Source organism: Dasypus novemcinctus, chromosome 19 (genome assembly GCF_030445035.2).
Source record: "Dasypus novemcinctus isolate mDasNov1 chromosome 19, mDasNov1.1.hap2, whole genome shotgun sequence".
NCBI lineage: Eukaryota > Metazoa > Chordata > Mammalia > Cingulata > Dasypodidae > Dasypus > Dasypus novemcinctus.
In genome coordinates this window covers 26,842,315-26,869,702 of record NC_080691.1, presented here as the reverse complement: position 1 = coordinate 26,869,702, position 27,388 = coordinate 26,842,315, and the positions used below count along the sequence as shown (strand labels likewise).

Below are 27,388 nucleotides of genomic sequence, written 5' to 3'. Positions count from 1 at the left end.
GTTCATCCCAGTAAGCTTACCCTGCATGCCTCCTTAGCTCCCCTCGGAGAGCCAGCTTCCATCTGCAAAGAACACACGTGATCTCTGCTGCCAGGCTGGCAGAGGCAGGGGTGGAAGGAACTGGTGAGGAACTGACAGGCTTGTGGGATCATTTTTGTGTCTGTGGGGTTCCCCCCTCTTTCCAACCCAAAGCTCCTCAGCAAGTGCAACAGGAAGAAGAAAGATGGAATCTTTCTGAACTTCTGGCTCCTAATGGAACATTTCAAAGGCCAGAAAAATGCGGACACCAGTGTGCATTCTGAGTGGCCAGAGGGGCTGTGGGCAGCTCTGCAGGAGGCCTGACGGTACCTGCAGTGCCCCTCCAACTCTATTCAAAAGCCCCCCAGAACATATGTGTCGACACATATACATGTATACGTAAATGCAAAGACACATGTAAATACATGGGTGCACATATGTAAATGTGAATGCATGCCTGTGCACTTGCATATACATACATAGGTCATTATATGCATAAACACAGCAAGGCACACACATACACTGGCATTCACCAAAACGAGTTTGCACACGGGTTACTGTGCACACATGCATATCCCCATGCCTGGACATGGGTGCCACCTGTGGCTTTGCATCCAGCTCTTGAGATCCTGTGTGAGGTGACAGTGGGTCAGGTAGGTCACCCTCCCCGCCCCCACCAGTGGCCCTTCCACACCAATGATCCATAAGGAAGTAATTACAAAGCAATTTGGGATTTGCTCCACTTGAATGAGCATTTCTCCAGCTAATTTAGTGCCCAGGAGCTGCCCGGGCAGGCTCTGTTAGGGCACAGAAGAGGGGTTTGTGTAGGGAATTGGGGAAGGGAAGAGGCAGGAGAATTAAAAGCATATAAGTTGTATGTCACAGATTTGACGTGTGCTTCCACGTTTGGGTCATGTCATGTCTGACTTAGGCCTGCTTGGGCCTCCGGCGGCCTTCCCTGGCCTCTCTTCTGACCTCGTGGCAGCGGGCAGCTCGGCCACCTACAGTGTTCTGAGGCTTACAGCCAAGTGACCGTCCCAGCAGAGTCTTGTCCCCGTAGCTAATACCTGCTGGCACGTCCCTCGCCCACCAGCCCCTGCGTCCCCACGCCTGGCACAGTTCCCGGCAGAGGGGAGGCTCTGTGACTGTTAGCTCAGTCCACTCAGGCGCAGATGAAGAGTCAAAGGAATGAATGCGTGAGCACGCAAAGGAATGGCAGAGCGGCTCAACCCCTGGCCACACGGGTTCCCGAAGCAGAGGACAGTGGCTGGAAGTGGCCAGAGTCCTGGTTCTGGCAGCCCGATTCTGCTGGCCTCACCCCCATTTCTTTCAAAGAGATGCCAGCAGGCATTTTCTGCAAAGGACCAGAGAGTAAATATTTTCCGCTTTGCCTTATGGTCTCTCTCACCACTGCTCAACTCTGCCATTGTAGCTCGGGAGCAGCCAAAGACGATAGGCCAACAAATGGACAGGGTTGTGCTGCAATCAAACTTTATTCATATGGACATTGAAATCATCTGAACTTCATATAATTTCCCATCACGAAATATTATTTTTCTTTGTCCTTTTTTTCAGTTATTTATAGGTAAAAATAAATCATTCTCAGCTCCTGGGCCAGGATTTGGCCCATGGGCCGTGGTTTGCTAGCCGCTGTCTTAGAAGCCTGCTCTGGGTGGCCTGGGTGGCCATTCTCTTCCCAATTCTCTAAACCCCTGACTTAGGGCAGGACAGACAACGGATTGGCTGGGTATGTGCCAGCAGGGCCTATTATATGGGGCCAAGGGCTTTGGCAAACTGGACCCAAAGGCTGCCTCTGCGTCTGGCTGGGCAGGGTGCTGGGCAAGTGGTTTATCTCCCTGAGCCTTTGCTGCTTCATCAGAAAAATGCAAGGAGGAAAAAGTCTCCATGGGGCTTTTGGGAGGGCGAGAGGAGCTCTAGGCTTGTCTCAGGAGTTTGGAAGCCTTGGCCCCTTGGCCCTCAGCTCCTCCTCTTTCCCCGTCTCAGAAAGGCCACGTGACTGATGGTGATGGCCAAGACCTGTGGCAAAGAGGCAGAGGGTAGAATGTAGAATGCCAGTTTTGCTACCTGTGGCTGAGCTGCATGACTCCGTTTCCCTGTCTCTGAAATGGGAAGAATCCCTGCCTCTGGAGGTTGAGGGGAGGTTTACAACCGAATGAGGTAATCCACACAGAACCCTTAGCCAAGAGCTCGGAGGAAGGTTCCGGAAATGGGATGTGCTATTCTGAGGAGGCAGCGCAGGTCAGTGGCTAGAAGCCCTGGTTTTCGCTTCCGTCAGGCCTGGGTTTGAGCCAGACTGTGCCCCGTGAAATGTGACCGTGGGAGATTGCATCCCCCTCTGGGTCTCCCTCTTGAAGGGGTTTGGACCCAGTGCCCTCTAACATTAGCCTACACTCTGGCTTCTCTACACGTGGATACGTGTTCTCCTTCCCCCATCGGCTAGGCAGGCGCCATGCTCGGGAAGCAACCCCGAGGAGGCAGGGCTTTCCCAGCTCTTCCTTCCTTTCCCTCCTCCTCTTCCTCCCCCCTTCCTCTCTGCCTTCCTCCCCTCCCCTCACCCCCTCTCCCCTTCTGTCTTTACCAAGCCATGGACCGGACTGACCACTCAGTCCAGGGGGGCCCCGCCCAATAGCAAGGGTGAGCCAGGCCCCTCCCCCGCCCACCCCGGCTGGCCTGCCATGCTGCCCTCTTCCCAGGGTCCTCAGCCTCTCGTCCACACCCTTTAGGGCTCTGGGCAACAAGAGCAGGGAGGATGCAGCCAGCTGTTCCCCTCTGCCTGTCCCTTGACTCCTTACCAGCCACACCATTTTTTGTTTTTTGGTTGTTGTTTTGTTGTTGTGGTTTTTCAGAATAAAATAGTAAACTCTGTCTTCCTCGATAGGGATTGAACTTTTCCAGGGAGAGCGTGCAGCAAGCGCTGACCAGACCCCAGAACACGCTCAACCTTGGGCAAGAGTCAGAAGGAGCAAAAATGCTTCCTGTCCACAAAGAGTAACCACAGGAAAGTCTTCAAAGCAAAGCTGAGCTTCTGGAAACTTGGATTTCATTCAGATAGTACTTTCTCATTGCAGTTCAATATTGTCCAAACTGTCTATAGAATGAACATATGTGTCTGGTTTCATTTCAGTCTGACTCAGAGGTGCTTTTTCTTTCCTTCCTTTTTCCTGTTTTTATAAAAGTAATACATGCTTATTGGAGAAAAACTAGAAAATAGAGATAAGCAAGAAGAAAAAAAAATACTGTAAAGCTCCTAATTCCACTATCCAGAGATAGCCCTGCTAATGCCTTGGAGTCTTTTTAATGCATATAAATTAGGTAGTCCCTGTATACATTTAAAAAACATTTTTTAAGTTAACTGTTCAGTTAAAAATAATGTGGTTCTGGGCAGCAAATGGCAAGAACTCACAGCGTTTTGATATCCAGCCCTGCTGGCAAAGCCAGTTGCCTGTTTGCAGTTTTGCCCCTCTGTGGAACCTTGCTCAGGAAAGACGCTGGAAGCTTCCTCCCTGATTTGAGCCAGGTTTGGCTCATGGTCTGTTTCATGTCCAAAGACAGCAGGTGAAGACTGTCTTGGCACTGGCCACAGCCCTCCCCAGTTAGAGTGCACAGCAGGAAGTGGGGCGGTGGTAGGTAGGATTCATTCATTCCTCCATTCCTCCATTCATTCATTCCACGAGCATTTTCTGAGCACCCCCTGGGCCTATTCAGCCAGGAGCTGGCTGCTGGGCCTGCAAGGACGAATCAAAATGCTCTTAGGACCCGCCCCCCCCCCCATGTCGCCATCTTCAGCCTGCCTTGCTTACTGCTGGGTGGGCAGGTGGGACTTGCCAGCCAGAAGCAGCAATGGTATGAAAAGGACAGACACAGCCCGGCCCTTAATTTGGAGGGTGGAAGAAATGGCCCAGAACTGGGGAGGGGCTCTCAGCTCTCTGCACAGAGAAGGTTGCCAGAGGTCGGGCAGTCTGACTTGGGCTCAGCAGGCTCCTTAGTTGCTAAGTCATCTTCCTCCCTGGGATCAAATCCTGACCCTGCTGCCACTGACTGGGGGACCCTGGGTAGGTTATTTAACCTTCCTGCACATGCATTTCCCTGTTTGTAAAATAGCGCTCTGCTTCTTGGACGGATGGCACGAGAAGTTCACGGTTTGGTGCTTTGTATGAGGAACCTCCATATATGGAGACCAGCTCGTTTAATGTCCAAGCCGTGCTGAACAGTGGATTTTCACATTGGACAAACAGAGCACACACATACCCCTCTCACCCAGCCACCCCGCCTCCCAGTTCACAAAGCACTGAGTTCCAGAGATTCCAGGTAACTTGCCCAAGATCACACAGGTAGGAAGTAGCAGAGTTTCAGCACAGGTGCTTCGGAGCCTGAAGTCCGTCCTCCTAACAAGGTGGTTTATTGCCTCAACTTCCTCATCTGTATAATGGGAATAACCATCCCCACTTCAGAGAATTAGGGTTAAATGAGATCAGGCCTGGGAAACTCTGCCCCTGTGCCTGGCACCCTCATGGATGCTGGGGAGATGGCTGTCATCCTAAACAACGTGATGCCCTTTTTGGAGGAATTAGCCAAGAGCATTGGGTCACAGATCAGATTAGAAGATATCGCAGATCAGCCCAGAATCTTTGCTCTGAAACATGACGTGGCAGGAAGGGGACCCTGCGGCCTCCCCCTGTGCCCCTCTGAATGGATGGCCCCCCTCTGTCCCGAACCCCATCTTCATTTCTCCATAGCCCTAACTAGAACTTGCAGTTACTTTGCTTGGCGGCTGCTTGGTATGGGGATTGAATGAAGTCAGGGCTTCCCAAAGGTGCAACGGGTACCAGCAGCCCTGAGGAGCAGCGAGGCACATGGAGAGAGCGTTATTTTCCTCTGCGGTTCTCTTTCTGTCCTTCTTATGATATCAAGGAGGAGGTCTCTGTTTGGTGCTAGTCTTTAAGGTTTATAACCCTTATTTCCTATTCCTAAATCTTTATTTTATTTTTTCATTTTATTTTATTTTAACAAAAAGATGAGGTCTCTAACTTGGAGCCTTTGGCAGGCCACAGTGGCAAGCTAGGATTTAAATCTGCCTTGTCATTTGTTTGTTTTCATTGTAATTTATTTTGATATTGTACTTATTTTTGCGTACACTGTACATATACGTTGACATTCTATTGTATTACATTGTATTTGTTTTTATGTTTCTTTGGGGCTAGAGATTCTGATTTTTCTATCTGGTCCTTACAGACAGAAGGTGGTAATGGGAAGTTTCCTCTTAAAATACATTTATTTTTCAAATGCACTTGCTAAAACTGTTAGCAAATGGCAATACGAGTTTGCTGATCGGGCAAAAGTCTTAAGATGATTGTGGAAAGACTGAAATGTGCAGGGTCCTGGATGAGATAGCCAGGCCGACTCTTAGGAGATGCTGAGATAATCTAAGGCAGGAAGAGCCGATCCCAGGCCGTGGCTGGACCGGGTGCTGGACGAGAGGCAGCGGACGTGGCCGGGCCGTCATTTCCCTGAAGCTTCTCCTGTGGCGCGCTGGAGGCACCCGCCTCCCCAGTTGGCTTTCCAGGCCCTTGGAAAACTCCCGCCCCATAAAGCACGAGACCAGCGCGCGCAGAATGCCTCCCCGAGGCATGGAGTCACCAGCCCGTGGCACCCCCACCCCCACAGTGGCCGAAGCCCAAGCTTTGAAGGGCCCCCAGCAGCCAGCTTGGGTTAGCAAAATCAGACCCAGCTAAGGAGGAAAGGATAAAATAGGACGGCGACCCTAGACCTCCTGCCCCCTCTCTGCTTCTCTGAGCTCCCCAGTGGTGTCGAAAGTTGGGAGAGGGCAGGAGAGGGCAGGCATTAGCAAAAACTAAACGCCGCTCTCCTGGGCCACTCAGCTCCTGCTTGGAATACTTGGATGCCTGGAGAGTCGCTGTCATCTTTCTGGCTGGCTGGCTGAGCTGCAAGCCTTCCCCACCTCCTTACGTAATGTAAATCTATTATTCTTCATTTCCTGGACGAGCTTTGGGTTAAGCAGGTGGAAAACAACTGGCATTTCTCACTTGCCTTCTGGCATTTCCCATTTTCATCTGAGGCTAACCTGGCATTTTTTATAATAAAACCCAAGCTCTCGAGGTTTAATATCTTTTGGCTTGAGACTCATGAACAACTTGGGTGTTGGCACTTGCCTGCAGCTGGAATGGGATGGAGCGTGTCACTTGTCACGTGCAGTGCGATTTATTTGCCAAAAGGTTGGGGGAGAGTTGAGAACAATTAAGCAAGTTTTGAGAAGTGGGGGGCTGCTTGGAAGCTAGTGAGCAGCAGAGAAGAGGTTATAAATCCATCCTGACAATCTGAGTGTTTTAAAAATAACAAGTGAATTTAGTTGTATTTTTAAAGAAGCTTTAGATTATGTAACTGTTACATCAAAAATACAGGGGATTCCCATATACCCCACTCCTTCCTCCTCCCACACTTTCCCCCATTAACAACACCCTTCATTAGTGTGCTACATTTGTTACAATTGATGAGCACATATTGAAGCATGGCCTATAGTTTACATTATAGCTTACAGTTTGCACCACACAATTTTATAGGTTTTGGCAAAATGTATAATGGCTTGTATCTGTCATTGCAGTGTCATGCAGAAAAATTCCAATATCCCAAAATGCCCCGTGTTGCACCTATTCTTCCCTCCCCCTCCCCTCAGAACCTCTGGTGGCCACTGCCTTTGTATCAGTGATACACGTTCTTCCACTGCTAGAATAATAAGTCTATTATAGTCCATAGTTGCATCTATGCAACTATGTTTGTTTCTTCCTCAAGCTTGAGGATTTTAGGATGGTGATGCCAACTCTGTTTCTGACTGAGAGGGGGCTTAGATCCCGTGGGCCAGATGGATGGAATTGTCTTGCTTGTAGGTGTAGATACTGTCTGTTTTGGGGGAATGGGCATTGTCCGTCATCACCCTTTTGTTTGTTGTCCTGGGCAAGTCCAAGGAACTGGAGAGTAGGTAATAACTGATTTTTGACCATCTGCCCTGGGAATTCAAATTAGGCAGAACTGTGGACACTTCTATTCAGCTGTTTCTTTCATTTGAAGGGCAGGTGCTTGGGGAGGGCAGGCACTGGGAGATGCTCTTTGGGTTACTCAAGCAAGCCACATTCCTTACCACCCCAGGGCCTTTGCACTGGCTGGTTCTTCCACCTGCAACTCTCCTCCCACACATTTCCACACAGCTGGCTTCTTTCTTCATTCAGCTCTCAACATAAAGTCACCTCCCCAGGGGGACTGTCCCTGACCACCCAAGCTAAGGAGGCCTCCATATGGCATCCAATCTCTAGCCAATAAATCTATTTATTCTCTTCAGAGCTGCTGTGCCTCTCTGAACTCCTCATTTATTTGCTTCCTTGCTTTTGGCTGCCTTCTCCATTAGACGGTCAGCCCCTTGCGTGTAAGGACCGGCTCTGTCTTATTTGTTCCTGTAGTTCCTGTAGCTCCTATAGCTAGACACTGTCATGTACATACATAGCACTCACTGAATGGACTTTGGAATTAACTCATTCTCTTCAGGACTCAGTTCCTCCATCTGTAGGAGGAGAGATTGGCTTTGTGCAGTGGTTCTCAGAGGGAGGTTCCCAACTACATTACCTCGGAACTTGCTAGAAATGCAAATTCTTGGGCCCCACCCCAGGCCCCTGGAATCTCTGTGGGTGGGTCCCAGCCGCAGGTGGTTCAGCAAGCCTTCCCGGGATTCTGATGCACACTCCAGGCTATCTACCACTGGTCTAGAACTTGAACACCTACAGGGCCTGGGCAGGTGATGTCAGGGCAGGAAACTGACCAGGTGTAGCACGTGGCAGAGTGGTGAGGCCAGCAGAGGAGACTCCATTTGTTCAGGGTGTGTTCATGTGTTGGGATATAGCAGTGAGTCAGACAGATCTAGACCCTGCCCTCAGAGAGCTTACAGTCTGGGGGCAAGAGATCGCCATTAGCCAAAGACTCTAGCCAACACGTTTATGATTACACCCATGTCAAGTGCTACAAAGATGGAGTCCACAGTGCTGCGGGGACCTGTGGGGCAGGGAAGGGGGTGTCCTAATTGTGGAGGGCAGGGGAGGCTTTTGAGAACCAGTGGGAACTCAGGACCATGTCACAGGACACAGAAAGAGCATGTGCAAAGGCCCTGAGGTTGGCCATGGCTGGAACTCAGTGAGCCAAGGGGAGAGTTCAGCAAGATGAGAGTGGAGCAATCTGCAAGCAGCCAGTCTATGCCAGGCCTTGTAGGCTGTGGAGGAGTTGGGTCTGTCCAGAGAGCAATAGAGAGCCATTGTAGTGGCAAAGTGACATGGCCAGCTTTGCATTTGGAAATGGCCAGTCTGAGTGCTGCATAGAGAATGAATCGGGGAAGCCAGAGAGACAGGAGGCAGCTACAGCCAAGCAGACACGGGAGTATTATTAGAGTATTGCTGCTAGCAGTGGTATGGAGAGCACGTTCTGACCAAACGCCCTCATGTGATCTCCCGCCCCACTGTATTACTTCCTTGTCGCTGCCGTAACAAATGACCACACTTAGTGGTGGAAACAATGTGAACTTATTATCTTAGAGCTCTGGAGGTCAGAAGTCCAGCAGGGGTCTCGGTGGGCTAAAATCGGTGTGGACGGGCTGCATCTCTTCTGGAGGCTCGAGGGGAGACCCCACTGCTTGTCTTTTCTAGCTTCATGAGGCACCCCCAGACCTTGGGTGGTGGGCCCCCTCCGTCTTCAGAGCTAGCCATTGCAGATCGGGTCCTTCTCCCCTTGCATCATCTCGGCCTCTCCTGTGGCCGCGTCTCCTTCTCTGCTTCTGACAATCCTGCCTCCCTCTTGTAAGGACCTTTGGGGTTCCCTGGGGCCCACCCAGATGACCCAGGAGAATCTCCCCATCTCAGGAGCCTTAATCACATCTGCCAAGTCCCTTTTGCCAGGTAAGGTGACATGGCCCTCTTTGGGGACCATTATTCCCCCTACAAATGCAGACACGGTGCCCACGTCAGGAGCAGCACGTCCCCAAGGCCACGCGGGCTCAGAGGTGGAGGAGCTGGGCTCAGAGCCAGTTTGCCATCCTCAGAGGTGATTGAGCCCAGGCAGGTCCCCTACCCCACCATTCACACCCGGCCTGCGTCCCTGGGCTCGGAGGTGAGGGGTGGAGGAGGCAAAGGATGGGGACCCTGTCCCAGTCTCCAGTGTGGACCTAATAGATGGTTTTATCTCGTTCCTTATCTGATAAGCCCCCTTTCAGGCTGCACCATCTTGGCCAAAAAGCTCACGGGGCCACCTGGGGCTGGGCAGATAAAGTGGAAATTCCAGATCTTTGCTCTTTACTCTTCTTCTGTAAGAACATGATCTTTTTTTTTCCGCGAGAGATATGTCAAGAGGTAGGGGTGTGTGTGTGTGTGTGTGTGTGTGTGTGTGTGTGTGTGTGTACCTACTGCCTTGGAAGTTAGAGAGGTACTAAATATATCCATGAGCCACTGTACAAAACCATCTACGACCTCCAGACTGACTTTGCTAGGAGGACCCGCAGGCCTCATTAATCTTCGTTGCTGTAGGTGAAAGCTTGTGATATGCCAGGTACTCAGAGGCTCCGAGAAAGATGCTAAGAGGCAAAGGATGGGGCTTAACGACACAAGCTGCAAGCCAGCCAGCCTGGGTTCAAATCCCAGCTCCACCACTTTATACTCTGGGCTAAGTTACCTGATCCCTCTGAGTCTCCATTTTCTCATCTGTAAAATGGGGTTGAGATCATATTTCATCAAATCTAAGGTGCTACCAGTTGGAATGTGCGCCATTTATTTGATGTACCACGAAGAAAGACAAAATACACTGCCAATTAAACTGTGGCCTGCCGTAGATGGCAGGACTCCCTCTGACGACAGAGATGTGAAAATATGGGGGATGGGCCTCTTAGACTCCACGAGGCATGATGACAATGCCCAGCTCGCAGGGCTCTTCTGCCTAGGCTGGGCCTGGCACATAATAAGTGCTCAGGACATGTGAGCTTTTATTATGACCGTGATCCCTTTTCACAGATGAGGAAACTGAGGTGGAAGTCCCTTGGCCAGGGCCACCCAGCAGGTACTAAATGGTGGAGTCAGGATTGGGGCTCCGTTTTCGCTCCTCCACGATGGCCTGAGGATGGTCTCTGATACCTGGATGTCCACACGACGGGGGAGAAGCTGGGAGGAGGATCTGGAATAGGCTGCCAGCGTGGCTGTGTGTCATCAAATAGGTCCCTCCACCTCTCTGGGCCTGTGGGATGGGGGTGACAGTGTGCACCTGGTAGTGCTCCCGGGAGGATCCGTGGAGGTGACATGAGTCCTGAGGGTGTGCTCAGTGGGCCTTCGTCTTCAGCCGCTTCCCTTTCACAAGCAGCTTGGGGGGCACTATTTTTAGCCACAAGAAATTAGGAGCTCGGAGCAGGGGCTGCCGAGGCTTCGACTGGCCTCACCTTGGCCGCCCTGGACACCTGCCTGCCCTGCCCTAGAGCTCAGCCCTGGCCCTGCACCTGGTCTCCAGCTTCCCTACCACGGAACACCTGGGCAGGTACAGCCTGGCCTGGCACCCCACTTCCTCTGCAGAAAACGCCCTTTGGAACCATGTACAGCGTTCATAACTTGACACCTGAGGCATCAGTTTTGGTTTTGGATTTTCTTTTAAATTTCAACTCCATTAACAGGTCGCCCTTCCCATGCTGAATTTTTTTAGGTAATTTTTTTTTTGAAGGATAACTTACCTACAAGAATATCTGTATCTGGAGTATCAGAGCACAGCCTGATGCATTTTCACTCTGTACACATCCACGTAACCAGCCCCCAGCTGAACAAACAACACCTCCCTGGCCCGCTCGAGCCTCTTGCAGCACTTCTCCACCAAGGCCCACCACCGAGCTGACTTCCGCAGCTGGATGAGCTTCGCCTGCTTCTGTATCTCCTGGGAATAGAATCGTTCAGTCGTGTGTTGCCTTACATTGCTGAGCCTCATCCATACCTTTTGCAGTTAGCAGTAGTTTGTTCGTTCTGCTCTACAGTAGGAATATATTTTATTGTAAGGCTCCATCACAGTTGGTCCGTTCCTGTGTTGATTCCATTTGGGGCTGTTCTGATACATATCTCTGGGTGGCCCTGGCTGTACCAGTCTGTACTCCACCACTCAGTGCTAGTTTGTGCAGCAGCTCCAGAGGCCATGGGGTAGTGGGGAAAGCAAAGAATTAGCAGCTGCTGCTGGAGGGAGGATGTGAGTGGGGGAAGAGGAGGAGGGATAGCCGAGACGCCATGCCTTACCCTGAGTGGGAGGCCCTGGGCATCTCCGAGCCTGTTGTGATTATTTGCTCTCTGCAGTGGGGACAGTATTTTCTCCAGCCTGTCATGAGTGTAGGTGGCTATACAAGAAAGAAGTATCCAAGGGGAGGGAATCTACCCTTGGTCTCCGCCATCTCGAGTATGCAAATGGCAACAGGGTTTAACTGGCTGCGCAGCCCACCTTCCTTCCACCTCTCCTCCAGCAGCCACCGTGTCATGTCAGGCTGCCTCCCGCTGACTTCCTGGGTGGTCTTGGGCAGGTGAATCACACTCCTGGTGAGTCATCTGGCCCTAGAATCTCACCTTAAGCAGGTTAAGAAACAAATCTTAGTCAAAGATCATGGGTAGTTGTAGGTAGCACTTTGGACATGTGGGTGGGTAGATAGAGGTGGATGGATGGATGGATGGATGGATGGATGGATGGATGGATGGATGGATGGATGGATGGATATGGTGTATATATGTAGCTCACATAGATAGTTGCACAAATGTGTGTTCACCATCTTTTTGGTCACTTACCACCTCTCAAATAACCAGCATTACCTGGGTATGTACTGTGTGTTAGGCACAGAGATGCTGATACACCTGATTTCCCGTGACTCCCCTAACAAACCTGTAAGGCAGGAGCAGTCGGCCTCGTTTTACAGAAAATGAAACTGAGACTCAGATTGGTGAACCCCCGTGTCCAGAGTCACATGGCTGCTAAATGACAGAGCAGGATTCCAACCCATGGAGCCTGACTCTAGACCCTCGTGCTCCGTTCCCACCAGGCACCAGGCACTCCTGGCCTCACTCAATCTGATCCTGGAGCTGCAGGTAGATAGCAGTGGTTTCCTTTTGCAGGTGAGGAGAGTAAAGCCCAGAGAGGTGAAGTGACCCATCACCAGGAGGGAACAGAGCTGGGGCTCAAAATGACATCCTCTGATATCAGAGTCGAGGCTTCAACCCCCAGGAAATTCACTGGAGGCAAGTCTAGTATACAGCAAGGGCTCAATAAATACCCGCTGAATGAATAAAATACTGAGAATATTTAGGTAGTAAAGTCGCAGATTAGCTGTTATTTTGATGGAGATGGAAAGTTAATTTACATAAAGACATTCTCCCTTCATTCAGCTGACATTTGATACCATGAGCCAGACAGTGCTAGAGGCTGGGGATGCTGTGGTGAATCTAGAATTCATTCACTTATTCATTCATTCACTCGTTGATTCAGCAACTGTCAGGTGCCAGCTCTGTACGTACCAAGAACGAGGCCCCTCCATGAGGACGTGGACAGATGGGCATGTGGATGACTAAATGGGAAACGTTATTTTCACGGCATTATGTCCTTTTTCAGTGTGTCATTCATCCTAAACCACCGGTCCTCTATATGAACTCAATCAGGCTGGAAATAGTTTGTAAAACTCTCTATCCAGACAGGCGTCCAGGGTTTGAGGCTTTGTGTGGTATTATTATTGGTGTTTACGCAGCCTTGTCTAAAGGCTTGAATGTGTCATTTGCTGATGATACTTGGCGCACATCAGCCACAGCTTTGCAGGCCCGCATCGCTGTCTCCACACCCCAGAGACGCGTTGCGAGTGGAAGCAGCTGGGACGAGTGGCCATCGAGCGCTGTCTGAGTGGTGGCTGAGGACGCCAGAAGTTGTTGGTTTATGCACAGCTTTCCACCTGTGCGGTCCCAGGGGAGACTGAGCGTGGTCAACCCTTTTCCAGACAAGGCTAGATCCTGTAGGTGTCCTTAGGTGCCATGAAGGTGGTAAAGGTCCACAAATCCAAAAGAACTTCCCAGCCCCTAGCCCAGAGCCAAATCTGAGGTCCAATTCCAGGACCGTTATCCTCCAGGCATGACGGTGGCTGCCTATTCTATTGTGTTCCATTGTTCATAGCTGTTGCAGGTTGCCTCATCTCCACAACTGCCAGTCATTTCTCTTGTCCTTTTGTTTTTCAGTCTCTGTAAAGGACGGACGCTCTATTCCGTGGTGAGGGATGCCAAGATCGTCCTGGATGTCAACAAAACAAGGCAGATTGCCCAAGAAATTGTCAAGGTACGGTAGGCTCAAGCGTCTACTCTCTCAGCCTCAAAGAGCCAGCCCCCTCCTGAGAGCCCCACAGTGCTCCTGCACATCATGGTCTAGGCTTAAAAGAAATAAGACATTAGCCTGAAAAATACCAGGCTGTGTATAAATGAGAATTTTGCCAAGGTACAACGATTAGGAGTGATCTATCAATGCTTAGCCTCCACCTGTGCCTCAGTGGCCCAATACTAGGACATGTGAGAGGGCCAGGGCCAGGGGTATGTATAGGCCACCCAGCTCGCATTGTTAGGGTCCCCTGCCCCTTGCACCCTCGAATTCTCCCAAGTGTAAGCCATCTCTTGCCGTGGCTGCTAGAGAAACATCTATTTGTTGGATAATGCTGTGGATTAAAAAAAAATGGTAACATCCTGTGTTTTCTGGTAGGTGCCTCGTTAGTCAGTTGTACTCAGCCTTTTATTGCCTATTGGAAATGTTAGAACTAAGCCAAAGAAGAAATGAAAAATGCCACTGCTCATAAAGGGGAAAAAAGCTACACTTCCACTTGCGCTAAGAGTACAAAGACTTCCCTAGGTTCTTCTCCATGTTCCTGATGATCAGGTCAGCGTATCTCTTGGTAAACTTGATGTGCACTTGGCAGTGGCATGGACTAAGATTAGATAAAAGAGAGTCTCCCATGGGTAGATATTCTTAAAAGGGGAGTGAGAGAAGATGGTTGGGGGAATTCCTTTCTCCGGGGACTTCTTCCCAGTTTTGGTCCACACCCTTTTCCCCCTGGGGACATTTTCCTGTTTTCAGGAAGCAGAAAGGCTCCATGGAGGAGGCTTTGTGGTGGTGTGAGTTGGTGGCAGATTTGTGACCTCTTTCCATCAGCATGCCTTCTCCCAGAGCGGAATTCTCACCTCATCTTCTCTCCTTCGTGGCTGGGCCCCAGACTCTGAGGCTGTGGACTGTCAAGACCGCGAGACAAGGAGCATGAACCAAGCCAGGGCAGCCGTGTGCGCGTAGGTGTGCCCTGGCCACAACCTTTCCCCTTGCTTCCTGCAGGGCATGGGCTACCTCCACGCCAAGGGAATCCTTCACAAGGACCTGAAGTCAAAGAACGTCTTCTACGACAACGGCAAAGTGGTGATCACAGACTTTGGGCTCTTCAGCATTTCTGGGGTGCTGCAGGCCGGCAGGTAAGAGGTGGGAGAAGGGCCCAAAGGGATTCCTGGTAGGTGACACGAGGGGTGTGGGAGTCATTCTAGTGCCGGGGTCAGGCCTGAGGTCACTGAGCTGTGCTGGCAATGCGTGCCCAAGCCCTGGTCTGATTTCCTTAGGGACCACACCTGGCTCACCTGACTTGCAGGTACAACCTTTGCGTGTGTGTTATTGGACACAGAGCATGCCCAAATCCTACAGAGCCCTCGCTCTCCCTTTCCCAAATACTCACCTCAAAGTTGGGATCACCCAGGAACCCTGGCTCTAAATTTTCTTATGACCTCTTTGCCACATCTACCGCAAGAATGGAGGCCATTCTCAGCAACCAGACTGTCGGCCGACAGGAAACGTCGACGTCACGCTGCCAGGACACACAGTTGGCCCGGAAGGACCCTGGGGGACTGCAGCACAGCTCTGTAGAACTCAGACTCCCTGGGAAGAAAAAGAAGAGGCTTTGGGTTGACAAATGGTGGGGAAGTAGGAAGGAACTGGTCGGCACTCTCCATTGTCATGGGCAGAGCGTGGTCAATGGGTTTCCCTGGGTTTCCATATCGGAGTGGGCTGGGATGCCCGCCTCCCCATCAGGGTCATTCATTCAGGAGCACAGGTCTCTCATTGAAATCCAGAGTTTCTGGGGCGAAAACTCTATCCACAGGGGTCAGATGAGGCCAGGCGTTGCTCGTTCAGTATCTCAAGGCCAGAAAGATGAGTTAATTCTTGAAGGAAGTGACATTGAACTTGTGTCGCATTCACTGCCTGGACTCAGCAAGCCACAGCAGTTAAAAACAAGGCTATCAGGAAATGTTTGCTTAGTATCGACGTCTCTGAAAAAGGACCAGTTCAGCAGGCTGATAAATAAGGTCTCAGAGTCGCCCACCTACGGAAACAACAAGATGCCAGACCTATTAGTGATTTTTTTTTTAAGATGCAATATGATCCACCTGTTGAGTCCTGAATTAATGAATTAGTATAGTTCAAGGCTTAAGAGCAAGAAGGAATTTAAAGTCAGATCCACCTGAGGTCCAGCTTGGCTCTGCCACTTATTAACTGTGACTTTAGAGTCTACAACTTCTCAACTCTGGTTTCCTCATCTGCTAGGAAACGCGTGACGCTGACCAGCTCCTGGGGTCAGGAGGGTAAGCAAGATACCGCGCAGCTCAGCAGCTAGCGCTTTGCTTGGCGCCTATCAAGCACTCAAGGAATGGGAGCTGCTGCTGAGTTGTTGTAATTATTATTAATTTGCATATACCTCCCCAGTGTCACGCAGGAGACTCATTAACCATCGTTAAGTAATTAACTCTCAGCCACCACTCACCCTGGAGCAAGCCACATGGAGCTGACTATGTGAAAAACAGCTTGATCTTAATCCCAAATAAACAATCGATAATTCAGAAGGTCTCCCCTTGTGACCTTTAATTTGGAGTGTGTGTAGACACACACGTGCGCACGCACACACTTTAAACCCCCGCTTTACTCTAATCGTGCATCTTGTAACACATGGCACATCTCTTCCAAAAGGCAGCCTCATTTAACTTCGGTTTCAGCTGCTTTGGCAAACCACTGATTTCTCTGAGGAGCACCCTAGGGCCCCCTGCACGTGAATGTTATGCATGCTATATAATGCCTTGAAATGAATCGAACCCTCCCAAATTTGGCAAAACTTCATGCAGCCATTTCTATGGAATGCAGTAATAGGAACTTAAGTTTCTTTTACGGGTTTTCTTCCACCCAGAAAAGATTCACAGCCCCCCAGAAAAATACCTGCAGCACCCGAAATAAGAAAATAAGCAGACTCCTCAAGTCGACCCCACAAAGCCAGGGTGGCTGGGTGATGTGGGCTTCCTCCTTCCCAGGGTTAAGTTTCTGGTTCCCAACAGGGAGTTGCATTCTCCCCGGTTTGCCAGGGACCCCCGGAAGGGCACAAGGTCAGATGGTCACATTCACTCGTGACCCCATGTGCTCGTGTCCAGAAAAGGAGAGCCCGCCTGTGTGTTCTTTAACCTGGCTCGGGGCTCTCTACAAATGGGCAATTCGTCGCTCCTGCTGGCTTGGAGGAAAAGGGTATGGCATGCCTTGGGCATTCCTTCCCTTGGCTCATTCATGAGGCCCAATGTCAACCAGGAAGGGAGTTCAAGGGCAAGGTGGCTTCTGGACTCGCTACCCCTACTTCTGCCCCAGCCTGGATGTCAGCACAACCACAGTTAGTGTGGGGCGAGGCTGGGGAGCCCTCAGCGACAACTGCCAATAAGAAATCCACATGGGAGACCCACGAGTAACTCTCGGTACCACCTGTGCTTTCAGCCCTGTTCCAGTTACCTGCTGCTGCGTAACAAACCATCCCCAAATGCAGGGTTCAAACAATTTTATTATCATCCTGCCTGGTTCTGGGGGTTGATTGGCTTGGCTGGGCTTTCACGCCCGGGAACTCTCATGGAGCGACAGTCACAGGTCGGCTGAGATTGAAGTCAACGGAAGTCTTCTCTATTTACATGTCTGGGCTGGGATGGCTGGAACAGCATCATGTTCCCTTGTCTCCCCCCAGCCCCCCTTTCTTTCTCTCCCTTTCCATCTTGCTGCAGTCTCTCCTCGTGCTCCATTGGGCTTCCCCACAGCGTGGTGGTCTCCGGGAATCAGACATTTTATATGGCGGCTGGCTTCCCTAGAGCAAGCATTCACAAGCCCTCTTAGGAATTAGCCCCAAAAGTCCTCAAACACCCCTTCCACCACATTCTGTGAGTCAAGTGGGTCACTAAGGCCGGTGCTGATTCAAGGGGAGGGGAGCTAGATACCACCTCTCAGTGGGAAGGTCCGCAAAGCATATGCTGCCATCTTTAATCTACCAAAATCCCAAAGCGTGAGAGACATGGAACTCTTGGGGAGCCTGTGAGTCCCACCTCCTTTCCATTTAGTAGACTTGCCTCAATATCTGCCTTAAGAGTCCCACTGGAGCCCCATGGGGCTCACTGCCGAGATTCCTGGCACATTTTCCTGCCTCCTGTTGGTAAACAGGCAGCTCCAAACAGTAAGTGTCCTGAGCCCAGACAGGAGCCCAGGAGATCCCCCCTGCCACGGGGCATCAATGGGCCTAGTTGGCAGCTCTGGGGCCATGTTATAGGAGTAAAGAGAGGGGTTGCTGCCCGGGAAGCAGGGTGGGTCATTTCCCAGGAGACAGGAACTACGCATTTCCTCCAGGAGGAATTATTTCATGAGTGCCTGACTGTAACAGACCACAGTGACTTTACTTCTTAATTTCATTCACGCCTCGGTTGGGAGCAGGAAATAACAATTCTTCAGAAGGTCGTATTGAGACGGGAAGGGCCGAGTTGAGGCCTTTGCCGCCTACAGGTGCTGTTTGTTCAGGAAGCAGTGGAGATTGGGGTTTCCAGGACTTGGCACCCAGCAGATCTTGGCTCTGTCGTTTCTGGTCTCTACAACTCTGGGCAAGGGACTTAAGAGTTTCGAGCCTCTGTCTTCTCGTCCATAGAACAGGCACACGATGCGCCGGTCGTGGGCTGCGGAGGACTGAGTGGGAGAAGAAGCTGGCATAGGGTGGTCCTGGCCCAGCAGGGGCTGATCAGCCGGCTTCCACCGCACCCGTGCCGCGCCTCGCCAGCTACAGCTGCTCTGCCATCGTCGGGAAAAGGGGCCATTTAGGATGCCTGTGCCATCATGCCAGCTGCCCACAGGCTGTCATTAATCATAAGAAGAACCGTAATGAAGATGATCTGGGTCTGCCGCCGGGGGGACCTGTCACCATGGGAACGGGACACCCCAGGGTGCCCCTGCCAGGCCTGGCTCTCAGCCGCCTCCCTGCATGAGCCCACACCCGCCTCAGGCCGGTGGAGAGGATGGTGCACCTCCTCTGCTCCCAGACCTCCTCCCGCCCCACCCCTGCAGCACGGGCTCTGGAAAGGGACAGAAACGGGAAGTTTGCCTTCGGGTTCTGCTCAAATCTCGGTCCATCCGTATGGTTGCTACTTTCACGTGTGAGATAGAAATAAGGGCAAAGGAAAGCATCTCGGAGAACCCCAAGTCTTGAGTACTGATGGTACTCACACTGCTGGGGAGTGTAAGAGCTGCACCGGGATCCTGAGCCCCAACTGCTGGACTCTCCTCCTCCACCCAGCAGTTCTAAAAGTGTGGGCCGACCGAGGTTTTGGACAGACCGTTTCTATTTAATTTGAACGCATATTTGAAAAGCACTAGTTTCCATGTATGGCCATGATAAAACGTGACCTATTAAAATATATTTAAATGAAAATAAAAATCTCTTTTTAGTAAGTAGGAGGCTAGAGCTGTGCTGCCCAGTGTGGTAGCCACTGGCCACATGTGGCTATTAAAGTTTAACGTTCGCTAAAATTAAATGAAGTGGAAAGATCAGTTCCTCCGCCACACTGACCACATTTCAGATGGGCTGGGGGAGAGTGTGGGCTCCGGCGTGGGCTGGGGTCCATGCGGAGCAGGAGTGCTCCGAGGTGTGGCCACCAGGTGCAATGGATGCGCCACGATGGCAAGGGGGGTTGTTGATGTGGGAGGAGTGGGGGGGGGACCTCTTATATTTTTTAATGTGCCATTGTTTGTGATCCATGTATCTTTTTTAAAAAAAGACAATTAAAAATAATAAAAATGCTCAGTAGCTGCAGTGAATAGGGGCTGCCATGTTGGGCAGCTCAGATAGAGACTGTTTCCAGCATCTCAATAAGTTCTATGGGACAGCTCTACTCTGAAAGATATTCAGATCCAGCAAAAATCATGATGATGGAGTATGAATGAGGACGGCTGGGGGAGCAGGGCACCAAACCTTCCAGAGCCCACAGAACTGTTCCAGAAGAACTGGCAGATCCGGCTAGCACAGGTCGCCGCAGAGACCGTTGTGTTGCCTGTGGTCTTTGCAGTGTCCATCCCTCTTCCCCCACCTCCACCCACTGCCTCTTCCTCGGGGCATCTGGAATAAGTGGAAACCCCTGGTGGGGTCCTGTAGATTTCAATCCCAAGTGAAGAGCTGTGTACTTGCAGAAGACTTGTAGCGCGAAGAAGGGAGCCTGTGTCCTTCCTCTTTGAAGAACGTACCCTATGGATAATCGTGGAGGTGGATGGAGGGCTCTGTTCACCAGCTGTACCCACAGATGTTCGTTGCAGTGCTGTTGATCATGGTGAATGCCCACCACCAAGGGGCGGGTTATATACATTTTACATCTTAAGATGGCATGTTGTGTTCCCAGTACAGCAGCGTTCTTTAGGTTCTAGAACACCCCCCGTGGGAACCTGCCGTGAGCCTTTGCCCTGGCTTTCTCTTCTGCCTAGAATACTTCTCCTGGTAGTTGACATGGCTAGTTCTTCTATGTCATGTAGCTCTTAGCTCAGATTTTACTTACAGTCATCTCCCTGTCAATCTTGGACACAATCCCCTATTTTATTTTTTGTATAATACTTATCACTATCTGTACTTTTCCTGTTTACTTAATTCATTTTTGTCTCCTTCCCTACTAAAGTGTAAGCCCCTTGAGGGTAGGCACCATGTTGGTCTTGCTCACTGCTCTATCCCCGGTTCTGAGAACAGAGCCCAGACAGAGTAGATGCTCAATAAATATTGGTCGAATGAAGATGTTAAAGGGAGATGCCTCCGAGGGATACAATGCGGTTTGAGTGCTGAGAGTTTCTTTCCAGAGCAGCCTTCCCTGCACCTTAAGCAAAGGCTTGGCAGTGCAGCACCCCATAGAGAGAGGAAAGCAAGCCAGCATATAGCTCCAAGACTTGGGACCAGAGCCTGGGAACTGGTCCTCCCTTGTAAAAAAGGGGGCTGAGGCAGGATTGACTCACAGCTGCTCACTCCATGTTTTGCTTCTGCAGGCGGGAGGATAAACTGCGCATCCAGAATGGCTGGCTCTGCCACCTGGCACCAGAGATCATCCGCCAGCTGTCTCCAGACACAGAGGAGGACAAGCTCCCCTTCTCGAAGCACTCTGATGTCTTTGCACTCGGGTAAGCGGGCGCCACCCGGCCCTCCCAGAGCCATCGCCTGGGGCAGAGGGGCACCTGCCAAACCTTTCTGTGCTTTTTGGGACAGGGTACCTCTCTGAGGGGGCCAGTGGGCTGGATTTCTGGGTGAGATTGGGATATCTGAATGGGGTGGAGTAGAAAGAGTAACCTCTAGGCCAGTGTCCGTTCATGTGACCACAGCAAGTTACCTGAGTGATCCCATTCATTTATTCATTCATTCAGACATTCATTCAGTAGATATTTACTGATGCCTACTCTGTGATACGACTATGTCAGATTTGGTCTTGTATCAGTTATCTCCTGCTGCATAACAAATTATCAAAAACTCAGTGGCTTCATACAACACACATTTATTATATCAAGTTTCTGTGGTCAGCTAGGTGGTTCTGACTCAGAGCTGGGATTGCATCGTCCAAAGGCTTAACTGGGGCTGGAGGATCCACTTCCAAGGTGCCACCTTCCCATGGCTGTTGGCTGGAGGCCACATGGGCCTCCATAGGCTGCTTGGGTGACCTCATAACATGGCGGCCATCATGAGTGCTGTGAGATGGAGCAAGGAGGAAAGCATGTTGACTTTCATGACTTGGTCTCAGACATTATATATCACTCCTGCCATCTTCTATTTGTTAGATGTGAGTCACTAAATCCACTCCGTACTCAAGGGAAGGGGAATTAAGCTCTCCCTTTTGCGGGGAAGAGTATCAAAGAATTTGTGAACATTTTAACGCCACCAAGACTGGGCCCCTACTCTACTTTTTCTACCAGTAGACAAGCAAGTAAGCAGTTTTAGTAGAATATGACAAATGCTATGCTGAAAAGAAACATGGGACTATGAAAATAGAGGAGGAGCCAAGTCCAACCTGGAAGGCCTGGGAGTGCTTCTCAGAGGAGCTGACTCCTGAGCTGGAGCCAAAGGTTGAATACAGGTAGGCCAGGTGGAGGTTAGGGTACAGCGTTCCAGACAGAAGGAGCCTGTGCAGAGGCCCAGAGGTAACAGAGAACTGGTTGCCTGCCATAGGGAGCCTGGGGAGGTGCAGCAGGTGGCTGATGGTGGGGATGCAGGAGAAAGAGAGGCTAGAGGTGGTGACATGACAGACTGGAGGAGGAAACTGGAGCGGTCCTTCAGTTTTCACTTCCTCTGGAGGACAGTTGGGAGTCATCAATGGCTGCTAAGTAAAGGAGAGCCGCGGTCACATTTTGAGTTTTAGGAGGCTATGTCTAGCTGAACAGGATTGAGGCCGGGGGCCCCTGGATGTGGAAAGTTGGAAATGGACCCAACAAGTGGTTAGGGTTTGGACAAGATAGGGTTTGATGATGGGTGGAACATGGTGGCGTCCAGATTTCTACCTTAAGAAGCTGGGTGGAGGGTGGTGTCATTCACCCAGAGGTAGGCAGGGTGGGGGGAAAGAAGGCAAGGAGTCAGGTTTGGACACAGTGAGTTGGGGCTACTTTGGAAATCACTAATGGAACCAAACAGAAGGCAGTTGCAGCTACACAGCTAGAGTTTGGGGACAGGAAGTTTAGGACTTGTCAGCAATTAGATGGTAACTGCAGCTGTAAGAGAGGGCAAGATGTCCTTGGAGGTATGTGTAGAAGGAGAAGAGGCCCAAGAGCAGAGGAGGAGCTCTGGGAAGGTGCAGCCAGGGAGGCTAATCTTTGTCTTCTTACCAGGTCCATGGGGCAGTTGTGAGGCCCAGTGGGGGAAGACTGTGGGAACCTCATGGGGCTGCAGATGTGTGCAGTTAGACTTGTCACCACTGAGGGGTGTTCGAGAGTCTTCCATGCAAACCCACCCCCACCATGTCCCATTGGAGGCATTATCTAGTGGATGGGGATTCTCAGTGGCTGGCTGTTGCTTGGGCCCCTTTAGAAGCTGTCACTTGCCCTCATTAGTTTGTGCCTGAGTCTTTATCTACTTAGATATTATTATCTGAAACCAAATTGCAATAATTAAGTCAGTGTATTTTAGGGTACATTTAGCAAAAGGGAAAAAAAGGTAATTAACAAAATGTACCAAAGTAAGTAATTGGTTCTCCATTGGATCTTTAATCTTTAGCAATTTTTGTAAAAAATGAGTTTCTCCTGAAAGGTGGGTTTGAAAGGATGTTTTAATGAGGCTTTCAATCCCAGCACTGCGGCGGCGTTCCGAAGGTCTTGGCGCTCCTGGTTTCTTGTCAATTAGGTGCATCTTGTTGCTTGGGAGCCTCATGTTCTGGCATGACTTAGAACAGAAGGGAACTTTTTCAAGTGTGTTGAGCGCTGCCATAAGCTTGGGACCTGCACGGAATCTTCACAGGCACCCTCTGAGCCAGGTGACTTTGTCCTTCCCAGTTGACAGATGAGGACACAGAGATTCCGAAAGACTCTGTGACTTGCCAAGGGTAGTCAGTAGTGGAGCTGGGTCTCAGACTGGTAGCCTCCTTACCCTGGAATTGGGCTCTTTACCGCCCAAAGCCCTTACTTTCCTGAACTGTAAACCAAGGATACTAGAACCCGCCATGTTGTCCTAGGAGTTGAGAGAACATCTAAAAGGCACTCAGCACAGGGCAGCCACCTGACGTGCCCCCTTCCCCCGTCTCATGGGCGGTGCTTGCAGGCTGTTGGTGCTGCCTTCACCAAGTGCCAGCCATCAGCACAGGGTTGCCCCCAAATTGTTCTCTGCCATGATTACAAAGGACTCTTGGACGGGACTGTGCACTTCCCTCTAGCACAGAGGCTCATGGCACAATTCTGGAGTCAGGGGGCCTGGGTTCAACTCCAGGCTGCACCTCCGATCTGCTGTGTGACCCAGGATAAGGCAAGTAACCTCCTTGAGCCCCTCAGTTTCCTCGCCTGTAAATAGGGATAATAGGATCACATCCCCATAATAATAATAAAAGCAAAGGGTTTAGAATAGTGTCTAGCACAGGGTAAAATTGCAGTGCGTTATTGTTTGTGGTTATGGCTATCAGCATCTAATACCTCCTCTTGAGAACTTCCTCACCATCCAATCCAACATCCCAACACCTGAGCACCATCATCCATCCCCTCCCCAGAGGTATGAAGTTGGCAGGTGGAGAGAAGATGCTGGCTGAGACGTGAAACCCAAGGCAGAACTGGTTTGACATAGTCCTCTGATCAGTGAAGAGGATAACAGAGCATTTAATGTTCTTGAAAGCAAATTTGCAAAGATTATCTCAGATTAGAGGAAAGGTCTTTTCTCGTGGGTTGTTCTGGATACTTCCTGAGTCCAGAAATGTTGTTCTCAGAGACCTGAGTGCCATCTCCATGGCACAGGTCAGCAATGTCCCAGCATCTTGTGATCACCTGTCATTCACACGTCACCTAGCCCAGGAGATTGCACATCCAGTGTCAGGTGCTGCTCACTGGGGCAGTCCATTCATCTGTCATTAGTGTCATGATTTATAAAGCAGACGACAAAATAGTAAATCCCTCCACGATAATTCCTGCATCACATTGTTTGGATGTCCAGCAGTTCAGATAAACCTCCTTCCACTGTCATCTTATCATCCTTCTCATTGTCAAATAAGAAAACCTAGGCTGGGAGCCAATGTGGCTCAAGCGGTTGAATGCCCACCTCCCACATGGGAGGTCTCAGTGCTTCCAGAAAAAGACAAAAACAAACAACAAGCAAAACAAATGAAGAGGCCAACTCAGGGAAGCTGATGTGGCTCATTGGTTAAGCGCCAGCTTCTCACATCCAAGCTTCCAGGTTCAATTCCCAGCCCCCAGTACCAAAAAAAAAAAGAAAAAAAACCTGGGTTCAGAGAAGTATAAAGTAGAATCAGAACTTGAACCTGAGTCAGTGTGGCTACCACATCTTTTTTTCTTTCCACTATCTACAGGATGGGTCATACTTAGAATATGTTTACAAGAATAAAAGGAGGAAAGGAAAAAAATACACCTGCAGTCGTATCACCCATTTAGCCATTTTTAACATTTTGCTGTTTCTCTTTATTCTCTTCTATGTGTACATAATAGTTTTAAAAAAGAGTAACATCATACCTTATATACAATCTTGTGTCCTCCTTCTTCACTTAAAATTATCTACTGAACATTTTTATGTCAGCAGAATTTCTTTGAAATATCTTACTGGCAATATAGTAGGCAATTTAATTTTATACACTTACAGTAATGTATCTAACCAATTCCTATTATTGAACCATTGTGTTATTTCCACTTTTTTTCAATATTTTATGTAATGCTCTATAGAACATTCCTGCACAAAAATTTTTGTTTGTATCCCTGATCATTTCCTTATAATGGTTTCCTAGAATTACAAGTACCGGGTTAGAGATTCTATCCACATCATAGTAAACCATCCAGGTTATAGGTTTTGATTCAGTTTAATTCAGGTTCCAGAGAAGAGTATCCTGGGATAAGTCTGACTTCTAAAACACCAAGAAAGCTCTAAGTGTTTCCCACATGCAAAATACCAACTCTGTGAGGAAGAAGCTAGAACGGTTAGCAGGGAGGCTGGTTGGGGGTGTGAGTTGTGTCGGGGAGGAAGTACAGTGTCACGAGTGGCATATCACACCAACACCCCTTTAACAACGTCTGCCAACAGCACAATCTGGTATGAACTCCATGCCAGGGAGTGGCCTTTCAAGACTCAACCAGCAGAGGCAATCATCTGGCAAATGGGCACGGGCATGAAACCCAACCTCAGCCAGATTGGCATGGGAAAAGAAATCTCCGTGAGTAATGGGAGTCTGGGGGACAAGAGGAGAAACAGACACAGGCCTGGGTCTTTCTTTTTCTGCATGTTAAGGTTACAAATGCTTTCCCAGAGGGTGACAAAAAAGCATGCCAGCCTTGGGAGTTTAGAAGGCAAGATCGTTGCCCTATGCCTGCAATTCAGAAACCTACCACCAGGGGGCACAAGGGATAGGATTGTCCTAGAAATAGATTTTGGAGTCATCAAGTAAAACAAATGAATCCCTCTTTTCTTGTTTTGTTTTTTTAAAGGATATTCACTAAAATATCACCAATATTAATGCTTCTAATTTGATTTGAATATCTAAAAAAAGTTTAAGGTATTGCCCAACTCAGAACAAGATAGACAGAAACAGAGGAGCCTGAGTATAAGTTAACAATCTTCCTCTACAACACAGCAGGAAGAATTCTCATTTTTGATCAGAAGACAGAGTTTTGGTAAGAATATAGACAGGCTAGGAATCATTACCTCGTATGCTTTTAAGGAATACCTGCCTCTAGGTATCCTTTCTCAGATGAGGAGATTACTAAAGGTAGGCTTTCCCCTCTGTGACTTGAAAAGTCATTTAAAATATTGAGTGAGATTGGAGAATGCAGGATTCCTTTTCTCCCTCCCTTTTGGGAAAAGATCCCAGAACCTCCTTGGGAATAATTATTGATCTCAGTGCATCCCAAGCCTTATAGCACAGGGCCTACCTAGTTTTGTTATTTGGGCTCAGAAAATGATGAGAAGGGTGGAAGGGTGGATGGGTGGATGGACAGATGGATGTGTGGGGAATGGGTGGGTTATGGAGAAAGGCTGAATGAATGAATTGATATGGGTGGATGGGTGAATGGATGGCAGAGAAACATGGAAAGGGGGCAGATGGATGGACAAATGGACAAACCCAGTGAGGTGCCAAGGAGTAATTCAAGAGTCACCATTTAGGGTCAGTCCCCACATGCTGGTTTCTTGTAGGACATTCTTCTCTTCTGCTGGGCCTTTGAGCAAGAAGAGAGACCTACATTCACCAAGCTCATGGACATGCTGGAGAAACTGCCAAAGCGAAACCGCCGCCTGTCTCACCCTGGACATTTCTGGAAGTCTGCAGAGTAGGTTTCTCCCCCAGCATCTCCTCCCACTTCCGTGGTCCTCTGACCTTCGTCCCCTTCTTGCTCCCCTCCCCAGCTCCTCCAGCATCCATCTCCTTTCCATGTACTCCAGGTTTCTATTTAGTGGAGTCTGCTCTGGGAGTTTGGTCTGAGAACTGGCCATCCAGGGCTGGGGTCCCCACCTCTCCCTTCCTGATGAAGGTCGATGCCCCAGTGAGTCTGAGCTGCATGTGGCAAGGTGGTACCTGAGCCCGACAAGCTCTGGGTGGCAGGCGTCCAGGGCACCCTCCCTAGGGCCTGGCTTTCCAGAACTCTCCCCCAAGCCAGCAGCCTGCCCCATCACAGTAGCCCTTGTCTTCCAACATTCTCTTGCACGTGAAGACAAGTTCAGGAGAAGTTCTCAGCTGCTCCCTGTATGGCATCCTCATTAAGAGGCTCCATGCCACTCACCACCCTTTGGCTCCTGGCTGGAGATTGGTGACTCCATTTGGGGCAAGGACTGTGGCATCTCTCTCTTGGGGTCCCCTCTGCAGCCCCAGCCTCAGTGACAGGCCTCTCCAGGAGCTGAGCCTGAGACGGGCCCAGGTGAGGCTGCTGAGGGGTCCCTGCTCCCAGCACTCTGCCGGTGGCTCCCAGGCACACATGGTCATACAGACTTACACAGGCATGCTCAAGCACACACGCACACCTGCATACCTACAAACACAGACACATGCTCACACCCAGCCATACCCAGGAACAGTACCTGAAAACACAAGAACATTCCGTAAAAACATACCCCTACGCTCAAGCCCCCATGCAGGGACACTTGGGTGCACCCATGCACCCACGCAGCCACGATCACATGACCTGATGCACGAATAACTCCGGTGCACCCATGCACCCACACACTTGTGCCGGTGTGCCCGCCCCCACCCCGTGCCTCCCCACAGACATGCGCATGAGGTACCCACCTCTGCAGCCCCCACCTTCATGCCCAGTTACA

The 27,388-nt window shown here is 50.1% G+C and overlaps 1 protein-coding gene across 1 annotated transcript in view; it reads left to right on the top strand.

Annotated features, from left to right (window-relative positions):
* The window catches only part of KSR2 (kinase suppressor of ras 2), a 418,689-nt gene extending 392,282 nt beyond the window's left edge, over positions 1 to 26,407 (top strand). Inside the window, exons 15-19 of the mRNA XM_058281429.1 lie at positions 13,308 to 13,404; positions 14,440 to 14,573; positions 20,446 to 20,577; positions 25,163 to 25,292; positions 26,270 to 26,407. Coding sequence (XP_058137412.1) covers positions 13,308 to 13,404; positions 14,440 to 14,573; positions 20,446 to 20,577; positions 25,163 to 25,292; positions 26,270 to 26,407 — 631 coding nt within the window. The remainder of the gene's footprint in view (positions 1 to 13,307; positions 13,405 to 14,439; positions 14,574 to 20,445; positions 20,578 to 25,162; positions 25,293 to 26,269) is intronic.
* Positions 26,408 to 27,388: the final 981 nt, after the last annotated feature.